The following is a 25,949-nucleotide window of genomic DNA, read 5'->3' as shown; positions in this document are numbered from 1 at the left end:
TTAGGGCGTCGTACTCGTAGCGCCATCTGTTGGACATAAAAGCCTTAACCTAGATTATATATTTTAATTTATATGAATGTTTAACAGAATAATATACAGCCTATGTCCACCCTGAGGTTCCATTCTAAATATTGGTGAAAGAATTTTTGAAATCGGATGAGTAGTTTCGGAGATTACCTGCTGCAAACAAACTTACATACATACTTACAAACATTACCTCTTTATAATATTAGTATAGATTTATAGATTACTACAAATTATTTAAGTCTTAAGAAACTTAAACGAGTCAGATTTACTTGCAAGTAACTAGATGAACAATACTGAATTAATATAATACAAACCAAGGTGAAATAGAGAAGGAATCTCTAGTTACATAGAAATTTTAAAATTGGAAATAATATTGAATTCACTCTAAAACATAAATAATGAATTAATATATATAAAACAGATTTATATGTTCTTCACTTTCCACAGATGCTTATCATATTCAATCAAATTTTCTTTATATCTTTAATTTATTCATATTTTTGCTTGTTTAATCAACATCTGTGAAACTTCACTTTTTTCACTGTTTTGTATGTATTAATTCAATATTTATATTTTAGAATAAATATCAACGTTATTGCCCATGCTTTTTTTTATTTCTATGTAACTAGAGATTCCTTTACTATTTGTCATTTTCATCTTCAATTTCAGATTGAATAGGATTTATTTCTTTCTATTCTCTAAAACATGCATTCACTACACAAAATTGAAGACAAATTTATAATAGTATCAATTTATTTTAATTAGTACTGAGAAATAAAACAAATTTGTTTTAAAAAGTATTATATCCTGTATATATACATTACATACATACAAGAAAGACATCGGCCATACACAAAGTGTTTAGCCAGGAAGGGAAAGGGGAGGGGAAAAGGAGGGAGAGGAGATAGACAGTAGACAAAGGTAGGATCCCTCTGAATGGCATACATATGGCTACAGTATCCTCTATGTTTGATGTTGGCATGCAGTTTTTATGCTGCAAGGCTGTAGTTCCCCAAAGGGTCTAAAAGTACACCTGAGTGTAGTGAATACCAATAATTGAGTGCTGCCATGAATAGCTAAGTGTAGAAGTTAGTGCCAAGTGGTTGTTAGTAGGAAGACTTATATCTACTTAATCCTAATAAAACTGAACGTGATTGCAAATTTTAATACTACTTAACAGCTAGACAGACAGTGAGAAAAGGAAACACACACAATGACAAACTAGACGAGATGAACAGACCAAGAGACAAACAGGCAAGACCCCAATTTATTTTTTTGGTTTTATTATTTATTTATTTATTTTATTTTTTAAACATTAACTTACTCACTAACTAAACTAACCTACCATAACCTAGTATGAACCTANATGTAAATCCACCTGAGTGTGATGTCTGATCTGTTGTAGTAAAATTGTTTTATCTGTGATTATGGCTCTGTCATAGTACATTTTGTATGTGTTGTTTTCCAATAGTGTCTGTGAAACGTATTTGTAGTATGGTTCGTGGATGTCTAATAATTTGAGTTTGTTTGCAAGCAATATTTGCTACTTGATTATGTCTATGTAAATAATCTGTCTGTGCCAAGAGCATGCAACCAGAAGTGATGTGTTGCATAGTTCCTGGCATGATGTGACATTTTCGGCATGTGTCATTTGAGTGTTATATCTTTCAGTACATGTTTTCTGTAATTTTTAGTATTTATGACCTGATCCTGTATGGCAATCATAAACCTTTCTGTCTCCCCAAAGAGGCATCTCCAAGCTAACAAGCTATTTGAGCAGTTTTGTCAACAAAATCCTGGGCTGGGTCATAGGGGTGTCTGCCATAGAGTGCCTTTTGAATCCACTGAACCCAAAGATTGCTTAATTTAATGGTGTCTGTGCTATTTATGTGTTCTGTCTTGTCCATATGATGCAAATGTAAGTTTAATGGTTTGTTATTTGAGTCTGCTAGAGTTATTGCTTTATGTTTTTTGTAGAAAAACTCTTGCAGTGTCTGTATTTGTTTGTAGTGAAGGTTTACTATGTCAATCAGGCCATGTCCACCATCTTTACATGGAAGGGTTAATCTATTTACGGCAGATTTAGGATGATGTTTATGCTTAGTAAGTGTTGTTCTTGTTTTCCTTTGGAGTTGCTTAAGATCTGTGTGAGTCCAATGTATAACTCCAAAAGAAAATGGGAGTACTTGGATGATATATGTTTATTGCTTTAACTGTGTGTTTTATTTTGTTGTTGTTATTATTATTATCTCAAAATTTATGGTAAACTTTCTTAAGTGCATTTTTTTACATATATGTCTGAAGAACACATTATACTTGTATTTTTTATTTGAAAACATTAGTTATGAAAGTTTTTTGCTGCTTTAAAAAGTTGAATGAGACTTAGTATATTTTTTATATTTTGAGAAAGAAATAAACTTTTCTTTAGGGCTATATACATAATAAAATCAATTAAAAATTCATTTTAATTAAAATACAGTCTTACGTTTACAAGCAAATTTATTTTCTTCTGATATTTGATAACCTTCCATACAAGTGCAATAGTATGATCCAGGAGAATTACTACAATTATGTTGACATCCACCATTCAGATTACTGCATTCATTTTTATCTAAATAAAATTTATTATTTGAAATTAAACTTTAAGATATTTATTCTAACATAAATTTAATTTTATGTAAAATAATTAATTATTAATACCAATACAACTTTTTTCATTTTCTGACAGTAAATATCCATTATAACAGCTGCATAAAATCTTATTATTATGTAATGTTGTGCATATTTGTTCACATCCTCCATTGTTAACTTCACACTTTTTCATTTCTGAATAAAAATAGAAAAAAACACAAATTTCAAACAGTACCTTTTTAATTTAAAAAAGGTACTATTTGAAATTTAAATAATAATAATAAAAATAATAATCAATAAATATATTTTTCCTTCTCACTAGTTTATAAATTTAGTAATATATTAACACTTTGTTAGTTACTAAACTTTATTTATGGATTAATTATTTTAAATACATTAAAAACTGAAATATTAATAGGTAAATACAATTACAGTCAACTTGCATTAATGTGAATTGTTATGGGAATAGTAGTTAAGTTTGTCTATCGAAAATTTGTATTAACGATTTTCAGGATCAAGATTAAGGTTGTAAAATTTAGAGAGTTAAGGCTTAATAAGCAATTGAAATCTCTGAATTAAAATATTTTGAATTAATTTACTAAATAAAGTTAAATTTATTTATAAAAACAATTTAATGTTCTAAATAATTTTCAAATCAACTAAATGAGGAGGAGATTAGTACTTGCTGTTTAAGTATGGAGCAGTATATTAGAGTGGTTAAACAAAATAAGGTTAAAAGAAATCTGTGATTTTTTTCTACTGAAGATTGTTTAAAAAAGTAGAAAATATTTTTTGCTGACAAAAGAGTAAAAAAAGAGCTAAATTTGGTGCAAAGTAGCCAAACTTGGCATTACTTTGTGCACTCCCTGATATGCAAATGAGCATTATGTTTACATGGGATTATATTCATTGAAAGTGGTGAGAATATCTAAACTTAACCCCTATTTTATAAGTACAGTAGAAATGTCCACTAAAACCAGATAGTTGATTTACTCTACAATTGAAGGTCAAATCTATCTTTGCTTACTAGGAGAAGAAAATCTTTTCTACTCAAAATGGAACATTTAGTACACTACCACTTTTTATTGTTCATGTTGAAAAGTGTAAAAAGCAACCATTGAAATAGGATTATTTCTTAGGAGTTGAAAAGGTAATTTACAGTTTGGTTTAATGAATTCTGATAAAATTTTTGTTCACTTTATTGTATGAAAATTAATACTGTGGCAAAATTTGCTTTATTGAGTCATTTGTTCATTTTAAGGCAAGTTGACTGTATTATGTCTAGGATAAAATTACAAAATTTCTTACTTTCACAAGATCGTCCATCCGAACTTAATATTTCCCCAGAAATGCAAGAACATTTAAAGGAACCAGGATAATTTGTACATTGTCGTTTACAGCCACCATTATTTATTGTGCATTCATTTATATCTTTATAAAAAATATTCTTAAATTAGCTATCAACCAGAATAACCATCAAATAAGTATATTCAATAAATGAAAAAGTTATTTTTCCTCTTTGAAAGAACAATATAATAAAAAGAAATAAACAAAAATTTACTTGAAATATCCAATATACAGTGTACTGTACATCATTTAAAAACTTAAGGACTGTCTCCTATTCAGAAGAATATTAATTACATTTCTAAGTAATATAACAATTTTTTGTTAAGCTAAAAGGAAATTAATGATTAAAGTAAGTTTTGAAATGAAAAATGATGCAAACAGTAATGTTAGAATATAAACAATTTAAATAATTCTGAAAAGCATTTTAACCAAATTATATCTTTATTTATTTTGTTTTTTAGTGTAGTTTTTCATGAGGTTTGTACAGTACATTATATATATAAACAATTTAGTACTCAAAATTTCAGATTAATTTCATTATAAATCTACAGATAAATTAAAAATAAAAAAAAGTATATAATTATTAAATTTTTCTAATTAGTATTATTTGAACCACTTATTTTGAAAGTGGGGCAAATCTAATTTTGAAAAAAAATAAAGATCATGATAACAATAAATAAAATTTAATATGATCTTTATATTTGTAAACAATCTATAGTCAATATAATTCAAAATTCTTAATATTTTAGTAATGAATGTTCTGATGATTAATAGTATTACAAATATTTTACTGTATAATTTAGCAATACTGGCAATATTGTGAAAACCTAAAAGCTATGTAATATTTGGATATTTTTCCCTCAATTCAAATAGCATACATATAGAGGTGTAAAAGTCATTTAAAATTTTCAATTTATCACAACAAGGAAGATCAAGTAATTTCAGAAATATAAAATTTTCTTCTTTGCATAAAGAACTAGGCCAATTACATCTTAAAAATATAAGGACATGATGGATTTATTTCATATATGTCTATATCTCTTGCTTATCATGAATATTTTAAAATGCTAAACCCTAAATAAAACTGAAAATATAAATATAAAGCAATAAATATATAATTATATGATATAGATTAAAATATATGATTTTAATGTTTTACTTTCATTTTTCATCAAATGAATAAATATTTAAACAAGATATTATGATATTTTGTTGTTGTTATTAAAATATAGAGCTGATTGAACTGAAATATTAGCCATTTAAATAACATTTACAATAATTCATTAATTTTAAAGTGAGATAAGTCCATTTAGGTATTACAAAATCTTCAGTTTCTTCAGCCAATATCAATGAACACTTCTAGATAATAAATTGACATTGTCTAACATCATAAAATATGTAACAGTTGTCTATTAGCACTTACTAATTCTTTTAAAAATCTATTGAAATGTAAATCCTTAAATATCTCAAAACAAAGAAAAATGGACTTGCCCACATTTCAAAATAAATGGCTCATTTTAATATTTTAACATATCAAACTAAATTACATTTAAAATTACTAATTTTAAATTTTTCAGATTTGAAATACTTAAAATCAAATCATTTAATTATTTTATTATTGTGAATTATTATGAAGTATTTTTATTCATGCTTGTATATTTTTATCTTTACTTTTCTAAAAAATTATTATTGTTATTAATGCTGGCAACAAAACCAGTTTTTCATAAAAAATGATTAACTGATTTTCAGTAAATCATGGTTTTAGAAAAAACTAAAAACTAGTTTTGAAACAGGCAATGAAATTGGTATCAATGTGTTTACTTGTTATTTTTTCACTTTTAATTGATAGTAAAGTGCTTGGATTTAAGATAATTTCACATAATTGATATTCTACTAGAAAATTTGTGTAACATTAGAATTTGTACTGTACATGAAAGCAATTTATCATCCTTGACTTTTTAAAAATAATGCCATGCACTACACACGTTTAAAATTTAATGCTGTATTCAGAATTCCATTAAAGAAATACTGACTTCTTTTGGCAGGAATAATACATATGATACAGGCTTATTCATGAATCTTGGATAATATTTACTGTAGTACTTTATTAATATTAATAAAATATGATAATAAAACATTAATTCTATTGAATTAAAACTGGTTTTGAATCAGTTTGGCATCTTATATTTAAAAACCAGTTTTGTTGAAAACCAGTTAACCAATTTCAAGAATTTCTGGTTTTTGTTACCACTAATTATTATGATTAATGAAAATTAATCTAGGATATGATCTAGATTATAAATTTCCATATTCTTGATTAAATTTCATTATATTAGTATTAATTTATAAATGGACTTTATTTATTTTAACTCTAAAAAATAAATATAATAAAAATATTTTTGTTAAAAGCAAACTTCTTACTTTACATATTATATATAATCACTCATATATATCTAAATTAATAATTTATTACTTTTCTGTACAATACCTAAGCATGTTTTTCCATCAGTATGAAGATAATAGCCAATTTTACATCTACAAAGATATGAACCATCTGTATTAATGCAAATCTGAGAACAATTATTATTTGAAGTCTCTTGACATTCATTTACATCTATAATATAAAAATTAAAGAGAAAATATATTAATTCATTATTTAATATAACTACAATTTTTCATTATATAAATATTTTTATTACCTAGGCAAGTAATTCCATCCGGTTGCAAACTAAAACCTAATTTACAGCTGCAATTATAAGCCCCTGGAGTATTATGACAAATGTGAGAACATTTATTAGTAAGTGGATTTTTACATTCATCTTCATCTGAAAACAAACATATATATTTTTTATATTTTATAATATTTATTACTTTATATATATATATATATATATAACTATTCAGGATACACTCAATGCATACAGGACAAATAAGCTTCTCACCCCAAATTCCACACCAGACACTTAANATTATATTAAAGTACAACAACTCTCCTTGGTATAATCATATCAAAAATAATAACTGTAATATTGATAGAAAAAATATTAAAATCCTTCACGTAGAGAAAAATATGTATAAAAGAAAATTTAAACAACATACTGAAATTATAAAACATAATGACAATAATTTAATAAATTATCCAGCGATTCCCAAACTTTTTTCATTAGTGTGAGGAGCTGGCCGGGGATACGGAGTTCGTAAAACTCGTGTACTGCTTACTCGGCAGCTAATCGTGAAAATAGCCCTCGTATTGTCTAAAAGGATGGTTTTTCTACCAAAGACATCGAGTGTGGAGGGACTTACAGTTATGAAGTAAAATAAAGGCGGAGAGAGACAATCGCGTGATCACCCTTCTCCTCGTCAGATTTCCAACACAAGTTAATGTTATTTTAACGCGGATTAACACGCGTAACCATGGAATTGGGAGTATGAGGAACGCAAGTAATTTGAATAAGCAGAGTAGTGAATATCAATCATCAAAAGAGCCATATTTGAAACAACAAAACGAAAATATTTAATAAAACAAAATATCAAAAGAATATACAAATGAAATGGATTAAGTAAATTAAAATCGCGATTAAGTAAATTAAACCTAACAATCCTATCTTAAATCTAACGCGTGAGAGAGAGTTTGCATCGATCTGAATCATATATATACTACCTTCAAAGTTCTTTCGAATATTTTCATGTATGAGAAGAGGGTCTTCTTAAATATGGAAAATCTTCATTTTTCTTCTGTGGTATTTTTTGTATGGATCACTTGTTCTATACTGCCCTATATCTTATGGAGAACTCTTCGAATTGCGGACTCATCGTATAACGGACTCTCTACATCGTATGGAGAACCGTTCGAATGGCTGACTCCTCGAATGTCGGGAAAAATCTCTTTTTATATCGGCCTCCTCAGATGGCCGAGTAAAGATGTGCAAAGGCCACACTTTTGACTCATCTCGTGAGTCGGCCGTAGGAAAACAATCAGCTTCCTTCCTAACTCCAGATTTCACATTAGCATACACCAGTGGCATTTCCAACTTCCCAACGAGCAACGCATGAGCCATTTTGAATTTTATTTTGGCTCGGTTCTCGGTTCCCCGAGTACGTACAAGTCTGGTTTTTTATACGCGCATGATTTGGGCACCTAATACTTTGTGCCAAATTGCAACTTTTGACATTTACTCCTTCATACCTCTAAGCTGGTAACACAGCAGGCAGTACGATTTTGTAAACAAGACATAGTCTTGTCAATAAAAAATTAATAAAAATAATTAATAAATAATGAAAAAATTACCGCTTGTAGACAAAATATGGAGAAGCTATCAATGCCTTTTTCCTTTCTAACAATAAAAAATACTTTTTATAAAAAAAAAAAAAAATACTTTATTTAAACAACGTGTGGGGATATTGTTGAGAGATAATAATAATAACTGTAACACAACCCACCATCAAAAGTCCGTAGCATAATCACTAATCACACATAATGGTATCCCCAATACCATTGACCGACTGTGCAACATTTATTGATCTGTTGCATTGTACAATCGACAGCATAAGTTTTCATTTATACTGTATTTTTCGCGTACCCCTAGGGGTACGCGAGTTATTTATCATACAAAAAAAAAACTGTAGATTTACAATGACTATAAGTCAATATTTTTCTTCTATGAACTTAAAGTTTAAAACAGTATTAAAATTATTTACAAAAAGAAAACTATGTTAAAATTGCACAAAATGAAATAGAAATCGTAACTTTAATTTAATGCCGATGATGATTGAAACATAATGTCAGTAAAATTGACGTCATCTTCAAATGATTCTAGGTCGATGGCCAATTTATTTTTTTGTAGATTATATCATTGACCAAAGAATATCATTTTAAATATATAAATGCTTTATTTAATGATCTTTTCTTGTGTTTTTCAAAAGGAGTAATTTAATCCTGAAACAGACGAAACTTCACTCCTCTTCGTAGTCGAAATCCTGCAAAAGTGAAAAATACACATTAACAAATCTTAACTTTAACTTTAATCCATATTCAATAGTTTTTGATATAAACAAATATAATACAGATTTGACGAAAGCAGTGAATCGAGGAAGTAATTCTAATTCCTTTTATGATGATGTTACATTACTCGAATTATTTTTTTTTATTAACTCAGAAAAATTTATTTAAGAAATAATCAATTCGCAGCCATTTTAAATAACACTTTTTAGACGAATCCGCATTGTTGTATTGGCTTGCACAGCTCAACAAAATGTATACAAGGCTTAAACAGCTCAACACTAAGAAAAAACAACAACTACCAACTGAAACTAAGAATGTAGTATATAAAATTCATTGTACTTGTAGAGATAATAAATATTATATAAGAGAAACTAAAAGGAAGTTATAAACCAGATTAAAAGAACATATAGCAGATCTAAAATACAATAGATTAAATTCTGCTTTTCATGATCATTGCACCCTGAACGATTGTAAAATAGATATAAAGAAAGTACAAATACTCCCTATATAACTGGACTGCTGTATGTTACTATGTATATAATTCGTCTCTGTAATCCAAAAAATTTTTGGTAGACGGACTCACAGCAAAACTTTCAGTTAGGAACTCACTTTTATTCTCTAACGAACAATTCACTAACGAACAATCCAAGCCAAAGAAGGGTTCTACTGTATTGCTAGGTGTTGGATTGTTCGTATACATTTTAAAGTGATATAATGCAAACACTTCAAGTGCTCTTTAAACTTGTACGATAATTTTAAGGTGTATTGATGAGAAACAATTGTTGGTGTTTAGATGTGTTGGTAGCCCATACACAATTTTGTTTTTAAGACACTGAGGAAGGGTTGGATGTATGTACCAACCTGAAATGCATATTTCATTTTTTAGAAAATAAAAGTGAGTTCCTAACTAAAAGTTTTGCTGTGAGTCCGTCTACCAAAAATTTTTTGGATTACAGAGACGAATTATATACATACAAATACTCCACGAAGAAAAAGAAACATATCATAGAAAGTTCAAAGAAACAGTAGAAATTATCAAAAGTAATATGTATATAAATAAAAATCTAAGTATTAAAATAAACGAAAACTGGCACAATATCTTATAAAATTAGGAATATTTTTGAAAAAGATTTTTTATGTAAAAAAATAATTTTCAAAAAATGTTGCCACAAGGTGGCCTACCCATCATGTGACTGTGTAGTAGACAGTGGGCAAGTTTAACTGGGGAAAAAAAGGGGGAGGAAAGGTCAGCGAAATACGTTTGTGAGGAAGGATTACTTTGAAAGACTAGTATGTAAATTTTAATTGTTAAATCAATTTAAACGTGATTGTAAGTGTATGGAAGAAATTTTAAAATTGTTTAAACTCATCAAAAAGGTATGTTTTTAAATAACATGACCTTATATGTTTGTTTGTTTATATCGTTGTAACTTGTAAACTTTTATTTTAGTTGGCTGAGGAGGGGCAAGAAATGCCTGAAATGTGTATAAACGAGAGGAACATGTATCAACTGAATAAAATTTAATTCTGTGATTTGCCAAGTGTCTGTATATATACAATAAATAATTTGTGTTTGAATTATAAAAAATTACTGGCATGGTTTCAAAAATACCAGGATTAATTCATTTAAAAAAATGCCACCAGGCAGACCTCATTCCACAAATAGATACACTCTGAATACTGTCCAATATATGAACATCCTAAACATGATGGTGGATGATAGCTTGATGACTTGCCATTGGCACAGCTACAGGAAGTTTGGTACCAGCATGGTGGTGTACCATCTCATTTCCAGATAGACATACATCAGTGCTTTGCAGAAGAATTTGGAAACTGCTGGATAGGACCAGAGCTGGCCCTACCATAGGGCGAACGAAGCAGCCACTCCAGGTGCTAAGTGCTATGGGGCACCTCAGTGGTAAAGAAAATTAAAGGGTATAAATTAGGAGCAACCAAGGGGAATGCCACAATAGGATCTTGCTCCATTATAAAACTTGTCTTGGGCCGGCACTGGATAGGACAACCTGTTCCTTGGCCATCATGTCTCCCAGATTTAATCCTTCTGGATTTTATTGCTGCTGAAGATGTCATTTTGAACTTGTTTTCTAACAAACTATAGCTCAGTATTTTTGTATCAATTCCTGCATTTTGTTTTTATTTTTTACAGCAGAGATTATTTGTATGTTATGCTAAATTGTCTTAAATTGAATCCCTTCAGTTATTTTAGCACTGTAACAAGTATGCACAACATGAATACTCTCATGAAATGCTTGAAAGCTTTTTTCTCCTCCTGGACAGATATTTAAGTAGACACCATATATATGAAAAAATAAAGAAGCACTAAATTTTAAAAACAGACTTTATATTATCTTACACAGATTAGGGACAATATGTAAAAAAATAATCATATATAAAAATTAAATTTACCAGTGCATGATTTTTTGTCCAATTCAAATTTATAACCAGGATTACAATCACAGTAATAAGAACCAAATGTGTTATGGCATTGTTGTGAACAATCATGCCTTACAAGGTCCTCACACTCATCTATATCTATAAAATAAATTTTAATTATTATTATATGATGACTAATTAATTAACCACAAAAATTGTCATTTATTTGAGGGTTGATTAATAAATAGTCTCCTACTGGAGTATTGTGTTTAATGCAAGGATAAAAACTTGTCATTGTCACCATTTGCTAGCCACAAGTATCTAATCTGTACATACATTATCTCAGTTCATTGTATTGTATCATTCCACATAAAAGTCAAGTTTAGACGTAAACTTGTCTTCCTCATTTCATACAATGCACCAATCTGTATTAATCGCACATTATTCTCCCCTCTTCCCAAAATTTACTTCATAAAAGTGGAGACTTTATTTATCAATTAACTCTCATAGCACACATATATTTAATATTGAGTAATAATTAATATTTTATTTACCTACACAAGTTCTACTATCATTTTCAAGTCGAAATCCACGTTTACAACTACAGAAATATGATCCTTGTGTATTAATGCATATTTGAGAACAATAATTAATAGTAGAATACTTGCATTCATTGATGTCTTGAATATTGATATGCATTTAAAATTAAAAAATTTTTAATATGTTAAATAGAAAATTTCAAATTTGCATTTTAATGTTACATTTTGAATAACTAGGAGAAAATTTCTTACCAGTGCAAGTTTTACCATCTGTTGAAAGTTCAAATCCAGAACTACATGAACAATAATATGATCCAAATGTATTATGACAATTTTGTGAACATTCACTTAAAGTAGTGTCACATTCATCAAAATCTAAAGATAGCAGAAAGACACATTTAAGAAAATGTAATAATAATATCTTTTCAAGAGATAAACAAATATTTTTGAATAATAATTGAATGAATATGAAATAAAAGAATACTATAGATNAAACAATCTATAGTCAATATAATTCAAAATTCTTAATATTTTAGTAATGAATGTTCTGATGATTAATAGTATTACAAATATTTTACTGTATAATTTAGCAATACTGGCAATATTGTGAAAACCTAAAAGTTATGTAATATTTGGATATTTTTCCCTCAATTCAAATAGCATACATATAGAGGTGTAAAAGTCATTTAAAATTTTCAATTTATCACAACAAGGAAGATCAAGTAATTTCAGAAATATAAAATTTTCTTCTTTGCATAAAGAACTAGGCCAATTACATCTTAAAAATATAAGGACATGATGGATTTATTTCATATATGTCTATATCTCTTGCTTATCATGAATATTTTAAAATGCTAAACCCTAAATAAAACTGAAAATATAAATATAAAGCAATAAATATATAATTATATGATATAGATTAAAATATATGATTTTAATGTTTTACTTTCATTTTTCATCAAATGAATAAATATTTAAACAAGATATTATGATATTTTGTTGTTGTTATTAAAATATAGAGCTGATTGAACTGAAATATTAGCCATTTAAATAACATTTACAATAATTCATTAATTTTAAAGTGAGATAAGTCCATTTAGGTATTACAAAATCTTCAGTTTCTTCAGCCAATATCAATGAACACTTCTAGATAATAAATTGACATTGTCTAACATCATAAAATATGTAACAGTTGTCTATTAGCACTTACTAATTCTTTTAAAAATCTATTGAAATGTAAATCCTTAAATATCTCAAAACAAAGAAAAATGGACTTGCCCACATTTCAAAATAAATGGCTCATTTTAATATTTTAACATATCAAACTAAATTACATTTAAAATTACTAATTTTAAATTTTTCAGATTTGAAATACTTAAAATCAAATCATTTAATTATTTTATTATTGTGAATTATTATGAAGTATTTTTATTCATGCTTGTATATTTTTATCTTTACTTTTCTAAAAAATTATTATTGTTATTAATGCTGGCAACAAAACCAGTTTTTCATAAAAAATGATTAACTGATTTTCAGTAAATCATGGTTTTAGAAAAAACTAAAAACTAGTTTTGAAACAGGCAATGAAATTGGTATCAATGTGTTTACTTGTTATTTTTTCACTTTTAATTGATAGTAAAGTGCTTGGATTTAAGATAATTTCACATAATTGATATTCTACTAGAAAATTTGTGTAACATTAGAATTTGTACTGTACATGAAAGCAATTTATCATCCTTGACTTTTTAAAAATAATGCCATGCACTACACACGTTTAAAATTTAATGCTGTATTCAGAATTCCATTAAAGAAATACTGACTTCTTTTGGCAGGAATAATACATATGATACAGGCTTATTCATGAATCTTGGATAATATTTACTGTAGTACTTTATTAATATTAATAAAATATGATAATAAAACATTAATTCTATTGAATTAAAACTGGTTTTGAATCAGTTTGGCATCTTACATTTAAAAACCAGTTTTGTTGAAAACCAGTTAACCAATTTCAAGAATTTCTGGTTTTTGTTACCACTAATTATTATGATTAATGAAAATTAATCTAGGATATGATCTAGATTATAAATTTCCATATTCTTGATTAAATTTCATTATATTAGTATTAATTTATAAATGGACTTTATTTATTTTAACTCTAAAAAATAAATATAATAAAAATATTTTTGTTAAAAGCAAACTTCTTACTTTACATATTATATATAATCACTCATATATATCTAAATTAATAATTTATTACTTTTCTGTACAATACCTAAGCATGTTTTTCCATCAGTATGAAGATAATAGCCAATTTTACATCTACAAAGATATGAACCATCTGTATTAATGCAAATCTGAGAACAATTATTATTTGAAGTCTCTTGACATTCATTTACATCTATAATATAAAAATTAAAGAGAAAATATATTAATTCATTATTTAATATAACTACAATTTTTCATTATATAAATATTTTTATTACCTAGGCAAGTAATTCCATCCGGTTGCAAACTAAAACCTAATTTACAGCTGCAATTATAAGCCCCTGGAGTATTATGACAAATGTGAGAACATTTATTAGTAAGTGGATTTTTACATTCATCTTCATCTGAAAACAAACATATATATTTTTTATATTTTATAATATTTATTACTTTATATATATATATATATATATAACTATTCAGGATACACTCAATGCATACAGGACAAATAAGCTTCTCACCCCAAATTCCACACCAGACACTTAAGATAAAACACACTTGCTGTCATATAAGTCAAGTGCATCCTGGAGCATGTGGTGCAAATTGTGACAGTTATATTCTATTCTAAGGAAACAATGCTTCATAAGCCCATAATAGAGAGTTTGCGGCCGCCGTTTTCAACGCGAAAACGTGTACGTTGGATGTTCAGCGCCGCTTTCCTATAAGTCTAGAAGTTTGACAATGGTGTTTGGATAGTCAGTGGAATCGTGCTCNAAGTTTATCGATTCTTGGCTGTTTACCATGAAGGACAACAATCACACTCACAACATTATTTATTGTTGATTATTTATTGATAACAGTCATTTCATATTTAGTTTTATATTTGAATAAAAAAAATCCAATGAGTGAGAAAAAGCAACCAAGCATTTTGCATTTCTTTCATAATACTTTGTGTCACCTTGAGTTGATTAATGTCCAAATTTCTCCACAGACCACCAAAATTTTCTTGCAGGCCATCAGTGGTCCATGGACCACTGGTTGGTGACTGCTGGTCTAGATCACTATGGTTGATTTGTAAAAAATATATTGCAAACTGAAACTTAATAGCTTTTTGAAATAGCAGATTCTAAGATATAAAAGAAAGAATTGATATAAGTACTTTATACTTTACTATAATTGTACAACTTATTTACAACAAAAAAAGAGAGTACATAATTTTCTCTTCAATCAATTAGTATATTATAATATCTTACTGATAAAAAAAATATAATTCAGTTTATTAATCTTATTTTTTAATATTAATATAATAAGTAAGTTAGTTATAAATATAAAATATAATGTATATTAATATATGTAAAGGTATATTTTATTTTAATAGACATAGATGAATGTGAAGATTTATCAACAAATGATTGCTCTCAATTTTGTTATAATACAATTGGTTCTTATTATTGTATGTGTAAACCTGGTTTTAAACTTTATAATTACAAGATTTGTGTTGGTAAGTTACCTTTAAAAATTTTAATTTTATATTTTGAAATAAGTTAAGAATATTGGGATCTTCATTTTATTCCAGTATCTTCATCCTATATTAATAATTTAAAAAATTTGTACATAAAATTATAAATTTTAATTATATTAATATCTAGGAAAATTAGATTAGTATCTATAGTATTCTTTTATTTCATATTCATTCAATTATTATTCAAAAATATTTGTTTATCTCTTGAAAAGATATTATTATTACATTTTCTTAAATGTGTCTTTCTGCTATCTTTAGATTTTGATGAATGTGACACTACTTTAAGTGAATGTTCACAAAATTGTCATAATACATTTGGATCATATTATTGTTCATGTAGTTCTGGATTTGAACTTTCAACAGATGGTAAAACTTGCACTGGTAAGAAATTTTCTCCTAGTTATTCAAAATGTAACATTAAAATGCAAATTTGAAATTTTCTATTTAACATATTAAAAATTTTTTAATTTTAAATGCATATCAATATTCAAGACATCAATGAATGCAAGTATTCTACTATTAATTATTGTTCTCAAATATGCATTAATACACAAGGATCATATTTCTGTAGTTGTAAACGTGGATTTCGACTTGAAAATGATAGTAGAACTTGTGTAGGTAAATAAAATATTAATTATTACTCAATATTAAATATATGTGTGCTATGAGAGTTAATTGATAAATAAAGTCTCCACTTTTATGAAGTAAATTTTGGGAAGAGGGGAGAATAATGTGCGATTAATACAGATTGGTGCATTGTATGAAATGAGGAAGACAAGTTTACGTCTAAACTTGACTTTTATGTGGAATGATACAATACAATGAACTGAGATAATGTATGTACAGATTAGATACTTGTGGCTAGCAAATGGTGACAATGACAAGTTTTTATCCTTGCATTAAACACAATACTCCAGTAGGAGACTATTTATTAATCAACCCTCAAATAAATGACAATTTTTGTGGTTAATTAATTAGTCATCATATAATAATAATTAAAATTTATTTTATAGATATAGATGAGTGTGAGGACCTTGTAAGGCATGATTGTTCACAACAATGCCATAACACATTTGGTTCTTATTACTGTGATTGTAATCCTGGTTATAAATTTGAATTGGACAAAAAATCATGCACTGGTAAATTTAATTTTTATATATGATTATTTTTTTACATATTGTCCCTAATCTGTGTAAGATAATATAAAGTCTGTTTTTAAAATTTAGTGCTTCTTTATTTTTTCATATATATGGTGTCTACTTAAATATCTGTCCAGGAGGAGAAAAAAGCTTTCAAGCATTTCATGAGAGTATTCATGTTGTGCATACTTGTTACAGTGCTAAAATAACTGAAGGGATTCAATTTAAGACAATTTAGCATAACATACAAATAATCTCTGCTGTAAAAAATAAAAACAAAATGCAGGAATTGATACAAAAATACTGAGCTATAGTTTGTTAGAAAACAAGTTCAAAATGACATCTTCAGCAGCAATAAAATCCAGAAGGATTAAATCTGGGAGACATGATGGCCAAGGAACAGGTTGTCCTATCCAGTGCCGGCCCAAGACAAGTTTTATAATGGAGCAAGATCCTATTGTGGCATTCCCCTTGGTTGCTCCTAATTTATACCCTTTAATTTTCTTTACCACTGAGGTGCCCCATAGCACTTAGCACCTGGAGTGGCTGCTTCGTTCGCCCTATGGTAGGGCCAGCTCTGGTCCTATCCAGCAGTTTCCAAATTCTTCTGCAAAGCACTGATGTATGTCTATCTGGAAATGAGATGGTACACCACCATGCTGGTACCAAACTTCCTGTAGCTGTGCCAATGGCAAGTCATCAAGCTATCATCCACCATCATGTTTAGGATGTTCATATATTGGACAGTATTCAGAGTGTATCTATTTGTGGAATGAGGTCTGCCTGGTGGCATTTTTTTAAATGAATTAATCCTGGTATTTTTGAAACCATGCCAGTAATTTTTTATAATTCAAACACAAATTATTTATTGTATATATACAGACACTTGGCAAATCACAGAATTAAATTTTATTCAGTTGATACATGTTCCTCTCGTTTATACACATTTCAGGCATTTCTTGCCCCTCCTCAGCCAACTAAAATAAAAGTTTACAAGTTACAACGATATAAACAAACAAACATATAAGGTCATGTTATTTAAAAACATACCTTTTTGATGAGTTTAAACAATTTTAAAATTTCTTCCATACACTTACAATCACGTTTAAATTGATTTAACAATTAAAATTTACATACTAGTCTTTCGAAGTAATCCTTCTTCACAAACGTATTTCGCTGACCTTTCCTTTCCCTTTTTTTCCCCAGTTAAACTTGCCCACTGTCTACTACACAGTCACATGATGGGTAGGCCACCTTGTGGCAACATTTTTTGAAAATTATTTTTTTACATAAAAAATCTTTTTCAAAAATATTCCTAATTTTATAAGATATTGAACCAGTTTTCGTTTATTTTAATACTTAGATTTTTATTTATATATTTATTACTTTTGATAATTTCTATGCTTTCTTTGAACTTTCTATGATATTTTTCTTTTTCTTTGTACTTTATCTTTATCTATTTTACAATCATTCAGGATGCAATGATCATGAAAGGCAGAATTTAATCTATTGTATTTTAGATCTGCTATATGTTCTTTTAATCTGGTTTTTAACTTCCTTTTAGTTTCTCCTATATAATATTTATTATCTCTACAAGTACAATGAATTTTATATACTACATTCTTAGTTTCAGTTGGTAGTAGTTGTTTTTTCTCAGTGTTGAGCTGTTGTATATATTTTTTGGTATGACGGTGCTAACTTGAAGTTTATATTACTTATTTCATTATCATTTTGTTCATGTAGTCCTTTGATGTATGGAAACCCGATATACTTTATATCATTTCTTTTTTATTGTCTTGTGGCTTTTCAAGATTATTTATTTTAAATTCCCATTTTTAATAGTCTTTGTGGGTAACCCTCCAGGAGAAATTTCTTTTTTAATTCAGCTAAATCTGCAAATATGTGTATTTCTTGACTTGTTCTGTTTTTTATTTTAGAATATTCCATTTTAAATACATTATATTTGACATGAAGTGGTGCATTTGACTGATATCTTATTGTTATCTGACTCAAACCTGGCTTTCTAAATGTTCTAAATTCTAAGATTAAAATAACATATAGCAGATCTAAAATACAATAGATTAAATTCTGCCTTTCTTGATCATTGCACCCTGAACGATTGTAAAATAGATAAAGATAAAGTACAAAGAAAAAGAAACATATCATAGAAAGTTCAAAGAAAGCATAGAAATTATCAAAAGTAATAAATATATAAATAAAAATCTAAGTATTAAAATAAACGAAAACTGGTTCAATATCTTATAAAATTAGGAATATTTTTGAAAAAGATTTTTTATGTAAAAAAATAATTTTCAAAAAATGTTGCCACAAGGTGGCCTACCCATCATGTGACTGTGTAGTAGACAGTGGGCAAGTTTAACTGGGGAAAAAAAGGGAAAGGAAAGGTCAGCGAAATACGTTTGTGAAGAAGGATTACTTCGAAAGACTAGTATGTAAATTTTAATTGTTAAATCAATTTAAACGTGATTGTAAGTGTATGGAAGAAATTTTAAAATTGTTTAAACTCATCAAAAAGGTATGTTTTTAAATAACATGACCTTATATGTTTGTTTGTTTATATCGTTGTAACTTGTAAACTTTTATTTTAGTTGGCTGAGGAGGGGCAAGAAATGCCTGAAATGTGTATAAACGAGAGGAACATGTATCAACTGAATAAAATTTAATTCTGTGATTTGCCAAGTGTCTGTATATATACAATAAATAATTTGTGTTTGAATTATAAAAAATTACTGGCATGGTTTCAAAAATACCAGGATTAATTCATTTAAAAAAATGCCACCAGGCAGACCTCATTCCACAAATAGATACACTCTGAATACTGTCCAATATATGAACATCCTAAACATGATGGTGGATGATAGCTTGATGACTTGCCATTGGCACAGCTACAGGAAGTTTGGTACCAGCATGGTGGTGTACCATCTCATTTCCAGATAGACATACATCAGTGCTTTGCAGAAGAATTTGGAAACTGCTGGATAGGACCAGAGCTGGCCCTACCATAGGGCGAACGAAGCAGCCACTCCAGGTGCTAAGTGCTATGGGGCACCTCAGTGGTAAAGAAAATTAAAGGGTATAAATTAGGAGCAACCAAGGGGAATGCCACAATAGGATCTTGCTCCATTATAAAACTTGTCTTGGGCCGGCACTGGATAGGACAACCTGTTCCTTGGCCATCATGTCTCCCAGATTTAATCCTTCTGGATTTTATTGCTGCTGAAGATGTCATTTTGAACTTGTTTTCTAACAAACTATAGCTCAGTATTTTTGTATCAATTCCTGCATTTTGTTTTTATTTTTTACAGCAGAGATTATTTGTATGTTATGCTAAATTGTCTTAAATTGAATCCCTTCAGTTATTTTAGCACTGTAACAAGTATGCACAACATGAATACTCTCATGAAATGCTTGAAAGCTTTTTTCTCCTCCTGGACAGATATTTAAGTAGACACCATATATATGAAAAAATAAAGAAGCACTAAATTTTAAAAACAGACTTTATATTATCTTACACAGATTAGGGACAATATGTAAAAAAATAATCATATATAAAAATTAAATTTACCAGTGCATGATTTTTTGTCCAATTCAAATTTATAACCAGGATTACAATCACAGTAATAAGAACCAAATGTGTTATGGCATTGTTGTGAACAATCATGCCTTACAAGGTCCTCACACTCATCTATATCTATAAAATAAATTTTAATTATTATTATATGATGACTAATTAATTAACCACAAAAATTGTCATTTATTTGAGGGTTGATTAATAAATAGTCTCCTACTGGAGTATTGTGTTTAATGCAAGGATAAAAACTTGTCATTGTCACCATTTGCTAGCCACAAGTATCTAATCTGTACATACATTATCTCAGTTCATTGTATTGTATCATTCCACATAAAAGTCAAGTTTAGACGTAAACTTGTCTTCCTCATTTCATACAATGCACCAATCTGTATTAATCGCACATTATTCTCCCCTCTTCCCAAAATTTACTTCATAAAAGTGGAGACTTTATTTATCAATTAACTCTCATAGCACACATATATTTAATATTGAGTAATAATTAATATTTTATTTACCTACACAAGTTCTACTATCATTTTCAAGTCGAAATCCACGTTTACAACTACAGAAATATGATCCTTGTGTATTAATGCATATTTGAGAACAATAATTAATAGTAGAATACTTGCATTCATTGATGTCTTGAATATTGATATGCATTTAAAATTAAAAAATTTTTAATATGTTAAATAGAAAATTTCAAATTTGCATTTTAATGTTACATTTTGAATAACTAGGAGAAAATTTCTTACCAGTGCAAGTTTTACCATCTGTTGAAAGTTCAAATCCAGAACTACATGAACAATAATATGATCCAAATGTATTATGACAATTTTGTGAACATTCACTTAAAGTAGTGTCACATTCATCAAAATCTAAAGATAGCAGAAAGACACATTTAAGAAAATGTAATAATAATATCTTTTCAAGAGATAAACAAATATTTTTGAATAATAATTGAATGAATATGAAATAAAAGAATACTATAGATACTAATCTAATTTTCCTAGATATTAATATAATTAAAATTTATAATTTTATGTACAAATTTTTTAAATTATTAATATAGGATGAAGATACTGGAATAAAATGAAGATCCCAATATTCTTAACTTATTTCAAAATATAAAATTAAAATTTTTAAAGGTAACTTACCAACACAAATCTTGTAATTATAAAGTTTAAAACCAGGTTTACACATACAATAATAAGAACCAATTGTATTATAACAAAATTGAGAGCAATCATTTGTTGATAAATCTTCACATTCATCTATGTCTATTAAAATAAAATATACCTTTACATATATTAATATACATTATATTTTATATTTATAACTAACTTACTTATTATATTAATATTAAAAAATAAGATTAATAAACTGAATTATATTTTTTTTATCAGTAAGATATTATAATATACTAATTGATTGAAGAGAAAATTATGTACTCTCTTTTTTTGTTGTAAATAAGTTGTACAATTATAGTAAAGTATAAAGTACTTATATCAATTCTTTCTTTTATATCTTAGAATCTGCTATTTCAAAAAGCTATTAAGTTTCAGTTTGCAATATATTTTTTACAAATCAACCATAGTGATCTAGACCAGCAGTCACCAACCAGTGGTCCATGGACCACTGATGGCCTGCAAGAAAATTTTGGTGGTCTGTGGAGAAATTTGGACATTAATCAACTCAAGGTGACACAAAGTATTATGAAAGAAATGCAAAATGCTTGGTTGCTTTTTCTCACTCATTGGATTTTTTTTATTCAAATATAAAACTAAATATGAAATGACTGTTATCAATAAATAATCAACAATAAATAATGTTGTGAGTGTGATTGTTGTCCTTCATGGTAAACAGCCAAGAATCGATAAACTTATTTCAAACAAGCAGCAACAAATTTCACACTAATTTGTTATAATTAAACAAGTTCATATTAATAAAGTAAACTGGAACTTTTTATGATCATTATTCTATAGATGTTTGTATCATTTAAAAAAATTCACAACAGTGGTCTGTGGATTCAAAATTGTGAATTTAGTGGTCTGTGAGGTCAGAAAGGTTGGTGAGTGCTATCTAGACCAGAAATGTATGAATGTATATATGTATGTATGTCTGCTAATGCATTTTTCAGCTTTGAATAGTTATAAAAAAGTATATTATCTTTTTTGTGCAAATGCAAACTCATCTATTTTCATCAGAAATTAACAATGCACATATAACAAAAGTATACAATGTACATAAAAGTAAAAATAAACTTTTGTGATTGAAAGAAATCAATAGGATTGAAATTTATCAGAAACCATTCTAACTACATAAAAACAAAATGTTATCACAATGTAATGTTTACTAATGAATTGAAATGTTTTTTAAGAAAACAGCAACTATGTGTAACAATGCTACTCCTTGTTTTTGTGCATCTATGTTATGCTTCTTTATCTGATCATTTAAGATAATTGCTGGTCAATTTTTGGTCTGTAATTTCATTATAATATGAGTGGTTAATATTCATTTTATAGATTAATTAAAAAAAATAAAAAAAATTCCAAAATCAATCAGTAAAACGAAATCAAGGATGGAATAACATAATTGCCAAGGAGAAGTACTTTCCCAGTAAACTTCTTATGTGAAATTGGCCCCTATTTACAGTAGACGTTAGAACATTAAAAAACCTGAAAAATTTCATGCAATCAGCCTGTTGTTTAAGTACAAACCTGGAACCAATTTCTGATGTTCTGTGCTTTCAAACCACTCAATCAGTGGTTTATACTGAACAAATGAAAAGAAATACTCTTCTAATTGGAAAAATGAAATTCGACTAGATAAATGATCAAAATGTAACCACAAAAATTCTTTTTGTCATTATCATCCAAATGTACAGATCTTAAATGGTAATCTTTTCAAAAAATAATTTTATTTAAAATTATATTAAATATTATAATTATTAAATTTAGTAAGAGATGAAGCCTAATATTTACTTCTAGTACCAAATTACTTAACATATAAAATTATCTATTTCATCTAAAATGTAAACTCATTTTTTCACAGTTTACTAAATTATTAAAATCAAAAATTCCCAATGAAAAAATTTTTAGAAATAAACTCCACCATATTAATTCATTTATGATTGTAATATTTGTATTATTTTTTCTTATAAGATCAAACTTTATGTTCATACTTTTTATTTTCTGNTTGTAGCTCCAACCGATCTTTCTTGCGTATCCGAACGGCACGCATACCATTGGTTGAGAACTATTGATACAAAATAATTTAAGGTATCTTAAATTATTTTGTATCAATTATTCTTTTTCTCTAAATTATTCTTTTAGGATAAAAACTTATTTAGAAATAAGCATGCTCCAGAATTTAGTTACCATCATCAACTGGCACAATGCATTCAGTTTTATGAAAGGTTACTTGTTACATAACTTTACCTAACAGAATTTATCTGTCGTTAATTATAAAATGTGCAATAAGTACTCAAAATCTGATAAGACTGCCTTCATATACATTAAGAAGAAAGGAAAATATAGGTCATATACAATTATTTGTATTCAGTGAAACGTTGACAAAACGTCTACGAAAGACAGAATCAACACTGAATAGCGCCCTATTCAATTAGTATTATTCTGTCATCTGAATAATCGCCAAGCTTTCTTTATAGTTTTTAATGAGCTGAACGGCTGTTATTTACAAAAGATTTATTTTTATGTGGGATCGTCCATTAATTACGTGTACAGTTTAAGGAGAAGTTCGCGAAAAATTCATCATTTTATACGACAGGAAGTGAGGGGATCGAGGCATTGTCTACAAGGATTTTGTTTTGGTATTTGTTCTTAAAAGACTGATTTACTAGTTTTGAGTAAACTATCAGTTACAATATATTTGCATAACTTTGTCGGGGGACTCATGAACTATTGTATTGTACACGTAATTAAAGGGGAGGGTTTGTTAAAAGTGCATGATTATACGCAATGGGAAGAGAAGGTTTAAAAGGAAATAAAAAAATTGTACAAGTAATTAGTAGACAGCCCGGTTAGATATACTTTTAAAATGTAAATGTATGCGAAATTTTCCTAAACTAATTTATTTTGTACTTAATATTACACGAAATTTTAATTATTAAATTAAATAATAAAATTCACATTAAGAAAAAAATAATATTTCAATATTAGACTGTAGACTAAAAAAATGGGGACAAGCCAAAAGTACTTTGATCTAAAAGATCCATTGTGCACTTCATGAAAATTTAATTCAGAAGTCCTATCTCTATTCCAGTTACTATTTCTCTAAAGAATAATAGCATTGTCTAAAAGAAAACTGGAAGACGTCATCAGGCTTCAACAAGAAAGAACCCAGATGAACAAGTCTACTCAAGCAAAGTTCTGCAAAATTGCAGATGAGATGAAGACAGAAGTTTCCTCAGCAGAGCCAAAAATGCAATGAAAGGCTGAAGAGGAAAGCATTTGCAGCATCCTACACATATGCTTATTACAAATATAGTAGAGCATCAATTATCTGAAACAATTCGGGACATTAATTCATTTATGATTGTAATATTTGTATTATTTTTTCTTATAAGATCAAACTTTATGTTCATACTTTTTATTTTCTGAAATTCAATACTTATATTTAGGTAATTATTATTACACATTTCAAGAATTAGAATTTTTTTTTAACACATTGGCTTCTAGTTTTGCATTTATTGATATTAAGATATCATATTCAATTTTAATTGTGCTAATTCATATTTATTCACCCAAAATATTTCTTTTCTGAAATTCACAGCTTTTATTGTCTTTTCAGTTGTTATAACTCATCTCCAGGGACATTAATAGTTAAAATAAACATCACATTCACTAAACATCACACAATGTTTGAAATTTAATAAATGTATTTAGTGATATGAATTATTTAACATAGAAAACAATTTCTGTATTTGTTTATTCTTAAAATGTGCTATTTTATATAAACTAAAAATCATTCCCATTCTGTAGCATATCTTGTAATTCTAAAATAAAATAATAATATGATTATCATTTTAAAAATTAATACATTTTTTATGTTAAAGAAATAAACTGCAAATATAAAAACTTTTACCAATGCAGTTATGTTCATCAACAGAGAGTAAATAACCACCATTACATTCACAAACATATTTGTCATCAGATATTTCTTTACATATCTGTGCACATCCTCCATTATCGATTTCACATAATGATATTCCTGAAATATTTAAATCCAAAATAATTAAAATTTAGCAATAAATTATATTTTTTACAATTATAGAATTTTTATTAAATATAAAAATTGTATCATAATTTTATTTCATTAAGGATTAAAATTTAATAAATTAATGCATACTGTTATGATATTGAAAATTTTCTTCAATTTCATTGGTTCCTTCAGTTGCTTTAATTTCTTCAGGAGGATAAAAACATTGATATGAACCAGGATAATTCAGGCATTCATATTCACAACCTCCATTTTCTTTCTCACATTCATTAATATCTAAAATTATTAATTCCAGTCACAGATTTCGCAC

At 27.5% G+C, this 25,949-nt stretch overlaps 1 protein-coding gene and 1 long non-coding RNA gene across 2 annotated transcripts in view; both read right to left on the bottom strand.

The window, feature by feature from the left end:
• Positions 1-2,495: 2,495 nt before the first annotated feature.
• The window catches only part of LOC111618273 (fibrillin-1-like), a 26,438-nt gene continuing 2,984 nt past the window's right edge, over positions 2,496-25,949 (bottom strand). Inside the window, exons 2-17 of the mRNA XM_023359769.1 lie at positions 25,769-25,915; positions 25,505-25,630; positions 21,556-21,678; positions 21,154-21,276; positions 20,917-21,042; positions 20,396-20,521; positions 14,427-14,552; positions 14,201-14,341; positions 12,193-12,315; positions 11,956-12,081; positions 11,435-11,560; positions 6,705-6,836; positions 6,494-6,619; positions 3,967-4,089; positions 2,728-2,853; positions 2,496-2,638 (exon numbers count right to left, since the gene is read on the bottom strand). Of these exons, the coding sequence (XP_023215537.1) occupies positions 2,496-2,638; positions 2,728-2,853; positions 3,967-4,089; positions 6,494-6,619; positions 6,705-6,836; positions 11,435-11,560; positions 11,956-12,081; positions 12,193-12,315; positions 14,201-14,341; positions 14,427-14,552; positions 20,396-20,521; positions 20,917-21,042; positions 21,154-21,276; positions 21,556-21,678; positions 25,505-25,630; positions 25,769-25,915 (2,063 nt within the window). The remainder of the gene's footprint in view (positions 2,639-2,727; positions 2,854-3,966; positions 4,090-6,493; positions 6,620-6,704; positions 6,837-11,434; positions 11,561-11,955; positions 12,082-12,192; positions 12,316-14,200; positions 14,342-14,426; positions 14,553-20,395; positions 20,522-20,916; positions 21,043-21,153; positions 21,277-21,555; positions 21,679-25,504; positions 25,631-25,768; positions 25,916-25,949) is intronic.
• On the bottom strand, positions 14,212-14,550 carry LOC111618287. Its single transcript, XR_002755543.1, has 2 exons — positions 14,427-14,550; positions 14,212-14,341 (listed from the first exon to the last, which is right to left on the bottom strand). It is a non-coding gene; the product is annotated as an uncharacterized LOC111618287 (long non-coding RNA).

The sequence above is a fragment of the Centruroides sculpturatus genome, unplaced genomic scaffold, assembly GCF_000671375.1.
Source record: "Centruroides sculpturatus isolate CEXI.00-Female unplaced genomic scaffold, Cexi_2.0 scaffold83, whole genome shotgun sequence".
Taxonomy (NCBI): domain Eukaryota; kingdom Metazoa; phylum Arthropoda; class Arachnida; order Scorpiones; family Buthidae; genus Centruroides; species Centruroides sculpturatus.
Note: the sequence above shows the minus strand (reverse complement) of the source record. Positions and strands in the feature narration are given on the sequence as shown.